This window comes from Carex rostrata, chromosome 35, assembly GCF_964058835.1.
Source record: "Carex rostrata chromosome 35, lpCarRost1.2, whole genome shotgun sequence".
NCBI lineage: Eukaryota > Viridiplantae > Streptophyta > Magnoliopsida > Poales > Cyperaceae > Carex > Carex rostrata.
Window position 1 is genome coordinate 2,308,921 of NC_135952.1, and position 10,038 is coordinate 2,318,958.

General features: G+C 32.8%; 1 protein-coding gene across 1 annotated transcript; it reads left to right on the forward strand.

The window, feature by feature from the left end:
* The first annotated feature begins 3,517 nt into the window (after positions 1 to 3,517).
* On the forward strand, positions 3,518 to 7,586 carry LOC144549599 (wall-associated receptor kinase 17-like). The gene is made up of 3 exons (XM_078298380.1): positions 3,518 to 4,652; positions 4,750 to 4,899; positions 6,279 to 7,586. The coding sequence occupies exons 1-3, from the start codon at positions 3,668 to 3,670 to the stop codon at positions 7,412 to 7,414; spliced, it is 2,271 nt and encodes a 756-aa protein (XP_078154506.1). The 5' UTR covers positions 3,518 to 3,667; the 3' UTR covers positions 7,415 to 7,586.
* The last annotated feature ends 2,452 nt before the right edge of the window (positions 7,587 to 10,038 follow it).

Here is a 10,038-nt window from a genome sequence, read left to right on the forward strand (position 1 = left end):
GTAACTTATAATTGCGATGTTACTATTGAAAATTTAAAAGAAAGCTTCCAATCAAATAGGACTACCTCTGCATAGATAGAAACAACAATCCACAGAGAGAGAATTTCAGAATTGCTGCTTGATATTGAGAAAAAGTTGGAACTGCTAAGCAAATGTAAACTGTTTTATGGATATTAATTGATTATTGAATTAGTGCGCATAAAGGTTTAAGATACTTCTTCAACTTCAATGTTGCGCTATTTATGCATTGTATTTGTAAATTACCACCAAAATTTGTTGGACAAATTTAGTTTACTATTTCTTTACCGACTTATTTCTCAAGTTGTATATATCTAAGGTTTTTCTTGATCCTGTTAGTTACTATTCCAATTCCCATCCAAGGTAAATATTTGCTACTATAAACACAACAAAATTATACAACAAATTGTACCCACCTTTACACTAAGATGCATCAAAAAACAGTTGCGGCAACGCCGCAACAAAGCATCTAGTTAATTTTCAATTCATGGCTGGGCATGGGTTATTAACAACTGCTCTATTAAGAACACTATGTTTTGGGTTTTGTACATGGTTCTGAAACTCGGAATCGGAATCGGAATCGGCCGGAATCGGAAGAATCGAATCGGTAAATCAGGTTTTTTTGGCAGAAGCTTGTTTTGTAGTCTAAAAGTAGAAAAAAAATTGATAAAAATCATTTGCATGCTTTTTAACACCGTGAAGAACAATGGCAACGGGTCAGAGCTGTCCAGTAGGTGAGAATCGGAGAAATTTAGAACCAAATTCACCAAGAATCAAGTAGGTGAGAATCGGTCCAAGTAGAAGAGAATCGGCTCAACTCGGACTAAAACTCGGTTGACTTGGCCTGACTCGGACCAAAAATCGGATAACTCGGCCGAGTCAAGCACTGTTCATCCGAGTTTTACTGAAAAACTCGCATAGGCGCGAGACTCGAGTAAAACTCGACCCGGTCCTGTCCGATTCCGAGTTGACTCGGAATCGGCCGATTTTCGGAACCATGGTTTTGTAAGAAACCCACTTCCCAATCCAAAAAATATCTCTCTTCTTCTATAAAATTTCAACCAAAACGTCCTTCTGAAAGATAAAACATTCTAATAAGCACAAATCAAATGTGTATATTAGAAAAAGGACGGATTGCAGAGTAGCGTAAATAAAAACACTTTATTCTCTTTCATGATGAATCATAATGGAATAAAGTGCTTCTCACATCTATCACATAACAAAAGTAATTGAAGCAATAAGTCAGTCTTCCACCAAAAAAAGTGTTTCTCGGAAAATTTAATACAGCATTTACTGACAGTGTGGCACTGATGCTTCCTTCCACACTTTGTTTTTACCAAAATACCAAATAGAAACTATTTGTTTTGTATTCCTATCCTGCATGGATTGTAACTCTGTGAATGCCACATAGCATCTGTCATTCTACAATAATGTAGAAGACTTGAGATTTTGAAGTCAAGCTCTAGACTAGTGCATTCTATTCAATCCCCAGCTACTCTGTTACTGCATTCAATCTCTATTTCTCTCCTCTCTTTTGCAATCTCTGTTTCCGACTCTCTCTGATCTCTTGCGTAGGGTAAGCGTTTGTCACTTGCAACTATAGTAATTAAACGGTTCCGTAAAGAATGCATTGATTAATTTTATTGTCAATATAATTAAATCTCACATAATAACAACAACAAGTACAAGTTTTAAATACAATTAAGTCATTTGACTCCTTATAAGTTTGTTATATTATCTAGGATTAATTTCTCATATAACTCTAGAGAGTTCTTCAATTTCTTATTTATCTCTATACTCTTCATTATATTTAATATATCCCTCAATCCTTTGTTTTCATTCTTGTTTGCCAATGAAATTAATATCCATCTTTACTGAGTCATTTAAATATATTGTTGCAAATAATATTCTCATTTTCATCTGTTTCCTTCAATAATATTATAATGCACAAGGGAAAGAACCAATATGTCTATACTCTATACCATATATGCACTATAAATAATTACTACAGTACCTTCTAGATGTCGTTAGGACTACAATTACATAATAAAATGGTGACACATCTTGATGCCATATGCTTATAAGTTATTTTTGCAATTTGAAATATAGTATTTCTAGATTATGTACATAAAAAATTAAGTATTATAACAAAAAATTAACATTTAACATGTGAATTCAAAATTAGAAACATTTTAAAATTTTCTTGAAATAAGAAAAAATTAACATTTAATATGTCAAGTCAAAATTAGAAACATTTTAAAAATTTCTGAAATAGAAAAATATCAAGTAAACATAAATTTTCTCCAATAACCTATATGTAATCATCTCGTTTTTTTAGGGAGCTGATAATAGTACCCGCACTGTACCTGCAAGGGGGTCACTGAAAATTAAATGTGAAAATATAATTTCTTGCGGAGATTGCAAAAATTGGACATTTCGATTTTTCTTCCTAAAATATTAATACCTATGTATGGAAGTATTTATACAAATGATGTGGACAATTATTTATTGCGTGGATTCATAAAATGCAAAGATAACAATACCTGTGCTACAGTACCCCGGGACCACTAAAAATTAAGTGCATAAGTATAACTTTCTACGGAGACCGCAAAAACTCCACAATTTGAATTTTTTTTCTAAAGTATTAATATCTATGCAATTTTTTCTTTCAAATGAGATCCATGATTATTTACTTTTAGGCTCATCACCACATAAGTGTATATAACTTGTCATACAAATATTTATACATACACTTGCAAGTATTTTTTACATAAATGTCCTTCTGAAAGATAAAACATTCTAATAAAGTTTCAGAGGGAAAGATTGCAGAGTAGCATAAATAAAAACACTTTATTCTCTTTCATGGTGAATCATGATGGAATAAAGTGCTTCTCACATCACATAACAAAAGTAATTGAATTAAGCAATAAGTGTTCCACCAAAAAAAAGTGTTTCTCGAAAAATATAAAACAGCATTTACTGACGTGTGGCGGGGTCACTGTCATAATTAAACACTAAATTTAGAAATCAGAAAAGGATAAGAAAGAAAAAAAAATACTAGTGGGACTGACGACTAGCAACTTCAGGGAGAGTAGATTTTGCTTCATACAGCTAGGACAATAGAACCAAAAAAAGCACTTCATATTATTCCTGCGGGTGCATGAAGCAAAAACTTCTCTGTCAATAAATCATCAGGTCTTAACTAGGCGTGATCAGAAAAACTTCTCGGAAATTGGAAATGCAATGTATTGAAAAATTTCATGGAATACCTTTTTTTTTTAAACATCAAATAAAATATTCTTTCTTAAAAAATTTTAACAGAATATTTTTGTAAGACGTAACTAAATTTATACTCTTATTTTTTGCTCTATTTTTTCTCCCCTCCTTGTTTTTGTAGCACTTGTAAACTGCTTTGCTCCTTCATCAGGTTTATTATCTGCAAAGCCTCATCTACAATATTTTGTTTGATGTTTTTTTTTAAAAAAAAATAACACTTCATAAATTTCCCTCAATTATCTCCTCCATGAAAAACAAAAAATAAATTAAAATAAATTACCCATAAGAATAATTAAGAACCACAAAGAATACTGAACATTGACTCCAGAGTCAATTAATCAAACAAAGGAAAAGTAATGTGCATAAAAGTTCCATGTACACAGTCTTTGAGGTATTGCATTGGATTTTTAAGGCAATAACATCTAATTATTTCCTCCTGAAATCAGCCATGTTCTTAAAGATTCACCTCTTCTTACTTCTATCTTTCATACTAACATCCATATCACTTTCTTCATCCTCATACCTCAATCCCTCTGCACTTGATTCTGACAAGTATACAAACTTAACATGTCGCACCGTTCCATACCCTTTTGGCATTGCTGGCAATGCCTTACCAGGTTTCGAAATAGACTGCCCCAAGGAGAAGCCCTCGATTAACCCTCCCATCTTGACCATATCCAACAACACCTACATCATTCAAGAAATATCATTACAAGGCTACATAAAGATCTTTGCCGGACCGATTCACACAAGGTGTTTCGATGCCAACGGAAAATTGACAGAGTCTGATGGCACAGGACGGTTCAACTTAACTGGCACTCCTTTTGAATTATCTTACCAGTACAATATGCTGACAGTTTTTGGTTGCAACAATTTAGTCTACATAAGTACACAAGGCAAAAATCTGACAGTGACAAGTGGCTGTGTCACGTTTTGTGACCCTCATGGTGCTTTCTCAGGTGGGTCTTGCTCTGGCCTAGGTTGTTGCCAAGCTACTCTTCCAGGCAATCTAAAAAGCTTCGATTTTCAATTTAAACAGTTGAACATATCAAGTTCAAGTGCGGCTTCTATCAACTGCAGTGCAGCATTTTTTGGTCAAAGAGATGATTTCCAGTCAAATCAGAGCGGGTTTCTCTTCCATGACCGTGATTTTAATGATACACACTTCTATAACCATAACCTTATCCTATTGGATTGGGCAATTGGAAACAAGTCATGTGAAGCTTCTAGGAACAACATTGGTTCCTTTGCATGTAAAAATAATAGTAACTGCTATGACTCGCTCTCGACGGTCGGGTATTTGTGTATTTGTAGTGAAGGATACAAAGGAAATCCCTATGCTGACGATGGTTGCACTGGTACTATAATACATAATTTTCCGGCTCCAGCAAATTATCATTGTTTGAAACTGCATATAATAATTCTTGGTGAAATGGTTTTTACTTTGCTTTGCAGATATCAATGAATGCCTTGAGCCAGATCTGTATCCATGTGTAGGCAATTGTATCAATTTACCAGGAAATTATACATGTTCTTGCCCGAAAGGCATGACGGGTGATGGTAAAAGTGGATGCAAGAGGGTGTTCCCCCTTGATGTTTCTTTAGGTAATTTTGTTTTTCTTTTTGAATCCTAATAATACTTTTAGAGCAATAATTAAGATTACAAATTGTTTCTAGTACTATTGCAATCTCGTGGATCAGGGGCAGGAAATATATTATTGTTCCTGCCAATGTTGCAGTTGATACTTGTCTATAAGTATACTGTTACAACTAGAGCAGCAAAACTTTTAAACTTTCTCAGTTACTTCTGGGGTAGTCTCTCTGTCTCACATAACACCCCTGCTCAAAATCATTAACTTATTCCTTCTTCTTTTAACCAACTTTTATTAGTCTTAACATCACAATTTACCAATGATACCAAGAAGGGGATTAATTATCTATCATTGTGTTCTTTGAAATACTTTCAATTTCAGATGTTTTGTTTATGATTAAACCACATCAGGTAATGATTCCTAAAATTAAGGATTCTATGTAGTACCAGTATGTTGTTACTAAAAATAAGTCTAGTTGTTTTGCTGGTAGGGATTCATATTATTATAATCAGGTCCGGTTTAAGATTCCCGCAACCCCCCCCCCCCCCCCCCTAGCAGATCAGTTTAGGAGCATGGTCAATGTTTCTATGAGTATTGTAACTGTTATTAGTTGATAAGAAGATATTAGGAAATAATCTGACTCATTATTTAAAATTTAGTAGCAAAATGTATTTTATCTAGCTTTCGGGGAGTTCAATATAAATATTTCACTATCACTTGGTATCATTCAGATTCTCACATATATGTAAAACAAAATAAATTCTTAAAGATAATTCCTTCTTAACTTCCATCATCTATTTACAACACTCCAATCAGGCTTTGATCATCTGTCCAATGCAGTCCTTTTAATTTGATTACACAACTCCATGAAAATATGAAAATACTTCTCAGTATAATATGATACTATTGCCACCAACAGAATTCTCTAACTCCTATACACCATTACACACAAAGAACTGAAGGTCTCAATTTCTGACCTGACCCGTATCCAACGGCTATTGGGTCTAGAATTTTTGACCTGTCTCGGGTCTAGTACAAGAATGACACAACCTGATCCATTTAAATGTGTTTTGTTAGATTATTCTGAAATTTATCCAACAGCTATTGGGTCGAGCAGTATTGTTGTTGCTTTCAGTTTGTGCAGAAAGTATTTGAATGGTCCGAATTTTCTAAGGGATGTGAATTTGGTTATGGTGGGCTACTAATAATTTGCAAAGAAGACCATTCTATGCCTGAACAAAAAATCCATACAAGGATTGCTCTGCTCATTATCAATTTCTATTAAAGTGTTACACGAGGGACAGTCTATGTACAGTGCCTCGCTTTAAAGGAGAAGCTGAAGTTAATGCAAGTCAACAAATGATAATTAACTATTTTTTTGTTGCAATGCAGGTACAGGTTTGGGGCTTTTGTTTATGCTGGTCATATCGAGTTTTTTCTTTTATTGGGGCTTGCAGAAAAGAAAGATAGTTAAGATGAGATCTCAGTTCTTCAAACATAATGGAGGGTATTTATTGCAACAAAGGTTAGCTTCACAAGGTATCAACTCAGAAACAAAAATCTTCACCGAGAAAGAACTTGAGAAGGCTACTGAAAACTACAAAGAAAACAATATTCTTGGTCAAGGAGGATATGGCACCGTATACAAGGGCACTTTATCGAACCTACATGTGGTTGCAATTAAGAAATCTAAAATAGAAGATGAGAATCAAATTGAGCAATTCATTAATGAAATCATAATTCTTTCACAGATTAACCATCGAAATGTTGTGAAGCTCCTTGGATGTTGCTTGGAGACTCAAGTTCCCTTATTGGTATACGAGTTCATACCTAATGGAACACTCTTACATCTTATTCATGGCCAAAATTCAGGATGCCATTTAGCATGGGATTGCCGCTTGAGAATATCGTCTGAAGCTGCTGGAGCTCTCGCTTATTTACATTCAGCAGCATCATTTCCAATAATCCATAGAGACATCAAGTCCTCCAACATACTCCTCGATAAAAATTTCACAGCAAAGGTATCAGACTTTGGAGCATCCAGGTCTGTTCCCTTTGATAAAACCCATCTCACTACTCTTGTTCAAGGAACTATTGGCTATTTGGATCCAGAATATTTCTACACAAGCCAACTAACAGAAAAAAGTGATGTGTATAGTTTTGGTGTTGTTCTTGCTGAGCTTCTAACAGGAGAGAAACCCATCTCTTTTGATCGGCCAGAGGAATTTCACAATTTAGCAATGTACTTCACAGTTGCATTTGATGAGGGCCGCTTGCTTGAAGTCATTGATCCACCAGTTGCAAGTGAGGCTGGAGCAGAAGAGCTCTACGCCATAGCACGCCTCACAAAGCAATGTTTGAACACAAATGGAGAAGAGCGGCCAGCAATGAAAGAAGTTTGTTTAGAATTAGAGGCACTAAGGAGGATGAGAAACCAACAAAGTGAGAGATCAGAGAATGAAGAAATTCAGCAGTTGTTTGTAGGCAACCTATCAAGTTCAGAAATTATAGAATGCACAAAACAATAGAGCCTTGAAGGCTACATATTGTCATCCATGGACCTGCCGAGATAATATTGTAATTTTACAAGTTTTCATCTGTAGATATAAATAAGAACTTAGGCATGAGAGATTTGGATGCTTTATTGAAATTGTACAATCCACATGCTTAAATTTGTTATATATCTTTTAAGTTTCAATTTGGCTGTGTTATTCTTTTCATTTTATTCATTGCTTGACAGCTTACTCCGGATTAAAGGTGGAGTAACATGAAATTTTATTTCATGTTTTAAAATAAAGAATATATCTAACCTTTAGATACCTTTTCTTTCAATAAATTTTAAGAAAGAATATTTTATTTGATGTTTTAAAAAAAAGGTATTACATGAAATTTCTCAAACCATTGCATTCCATATTTCCGAGAAGTTTTATTTCAATTTATGGAAATAGATAATTAAATATTTAACAGTATTAGAATTTAGAAAACAAAAATATAATAATATTAAAAACTCTTAAACTTTCTAAATATCAAAGATTGGTTAAATTTTGAACATAAAATTTTCATTTTTTTGTTACTTTTACTTATGTTTAAATTTATAAAATGAAATTATTAATTTCACAATTCAACAGGTTCATATGTGAATGGGAGAGATAAAATCGAATAAATTAATGTGCTTATTTAAGTCTTACAAAACTATTTTGTTATTATGTCTGAAACAACAAATATTTTATTTGATGTTTTTTTTTTTAATATTCCATGAAATTTCTGGGAATTCTTTTTTTAGAGGTTTATTGATTTATGTGAAGGGCTATCTAACCAAATCATATTTTTCCTTTAATGAAGTCTTTATTGATCACATTAATATTCTTAATCCCTTCTCCTTTAATGAAGTCCTTTCTGATTTCTAAGTTTAGTGTCCAACGATAATTGCAGAATATTGACAGAGTAGTTATGGCTTCGTACAGCGCACATTCAAGTAAAATAGAATGCTTCAAATGATTAGTGCGCTATAAGAAGTCAGAATATCTCTTCCCTAAACCCTTGATGGCCCCAACCGAGCTTCAGTTTAAAGAGTCCATATATTCTCTTCTCCGAGGTAACATAATATTTCTTTTCAGATACAGACCGTTCGATCAAAAACCGGACCAATTTGATTCAAGATGAATTTACGGAGCTCTTTTAATATTTGTGCAGATTCTAGTCAGACGGTTCAGATTTAAACAAACATATCATGTTACCTTAGGTGATTTGAATTCCAGTTCTTTGGTATAAAGCGAACGATCATGACTTGAACACACAAAGCCGAACATGCTAAACATAATTGCTGTTTCAGCTAACTGTACCAGCATGTTCTTCGTGAGAATATAATTAGTGTATGAGTTGTCATATAAATTTCATGTTTTAGTTATGTGAAAACAACAAGTCTTTATAAATTCAAAAATTGTGACATCACACAATTCTCATGATTCAAATTAATAAGTTCTCTACTCCATTTCTTGTACCAGCATCCGTTGAATTGAGATACTTAATTTTTTCTTTTTTAAAATGTATCCAAGTATATCAGACCATTATGTGTCATGTATACAATAAGATTTATCAAATCAACATATAAAATAATATTTGTCTAATGAACATTAATATATTATACAATTAAATAATTATTAATATACTGGAGAAAACTAAATAAATATGTACAATAATAACAACTTATCTAATAAAGTAAATTATGTGGAATAAGTTTTATCAAGTCACGTGAGTGGCCGTTACGCCACTCACATGAGTCTATCTGAGTCGAAACCGTCTCATCTGGGTCGTGAAACAAACTTTTTACATTTATAAATAGCAGGGTGTTTATAAACCAAATAAACTGAACTCTAGCTGTGTTGTCGTGGAGAAGGTAACTTTGCAGAGAAGGAGAAAAAACTGCAAGGTAACAGAGAAGATTTTTTTTAGCGAATTTGTAAATTCCATTCCTTATCACTTTTGTTTGTATATTTTCTTCGAATTAATTCGAATTCAATATCTTTTCCAATCTGATTTTTATTCATCCAATTCTTTTGTTCTAATTTGAATTTCAAGGTACAAGAGAAGGAGAAGCAATCAGGTACAACGACTACGATACTGCAATTTTTTTTACTAACAGAATAGGTGAGTATCTAAGTTCATCTGTAGAAATCCTTTTGACTAAAGAAGAATAGAGAAGAGTTTTAATTTTTAGAATTTGTATTTAAAAAATTTCAAAACTAAGGACAAGATTCAGTATTTTGAATCTGTTTAGTTTTGTAATTTATTCAATTAGGTTTCAATTTGTAACCTAAAACCTTTTTATCATCAATAAAGTAATTAAGGACTTTGATCCTTATTTTTTCTAAAAAAAAAGAGAGAAGAATAGGTGAGGGCTCAATAAAGGAGTTCTTGAAACTTAGTTTTTTTGTTGGGCTTTAAACCAAGTTTATCATATTTTATAAACTTGTTATCAAATATGAACATCAACTACTATATACATTTTCTTTTATTTTATCAATTTCGCTATATTGATTTTTTATTTTATTATTTTAGAATATTTTTTAATATGTGCAAATGTGTTAGTTGTATTTAATAATTATTCCGCTCCTTATTCAGTATGTTTAATATTTTATTCCACTCCTGCTAT

What these genes read in the sequence shown, in the direction of transcription:
- LOC144549599 (XM_078298380.1), top strand. Translation starts at nt 3,668, where the DNA reads ATGTACACAGTCTTTGAGGTATTGCATTGGATTTTTAAGGCAATAACA. An exon ending in TGCTGACGATGGTTGCACTG is followed by an intron (nt 4,653 to 4,749) that starts GTACTATAATAC and finishes TTTGCTTTGCAG; the next exon opens with ATATCAATGAATGCCTTGAG. An exon ending in CCCCCTTGATGTTTCTTTAG is followed by an intron (nt 4,900 to 6,278) that starts GTAATTTTGTTT and finishes GTTGCAATGCAG; the next exon opens with GTACAGGTTTGGGGCTTTTG.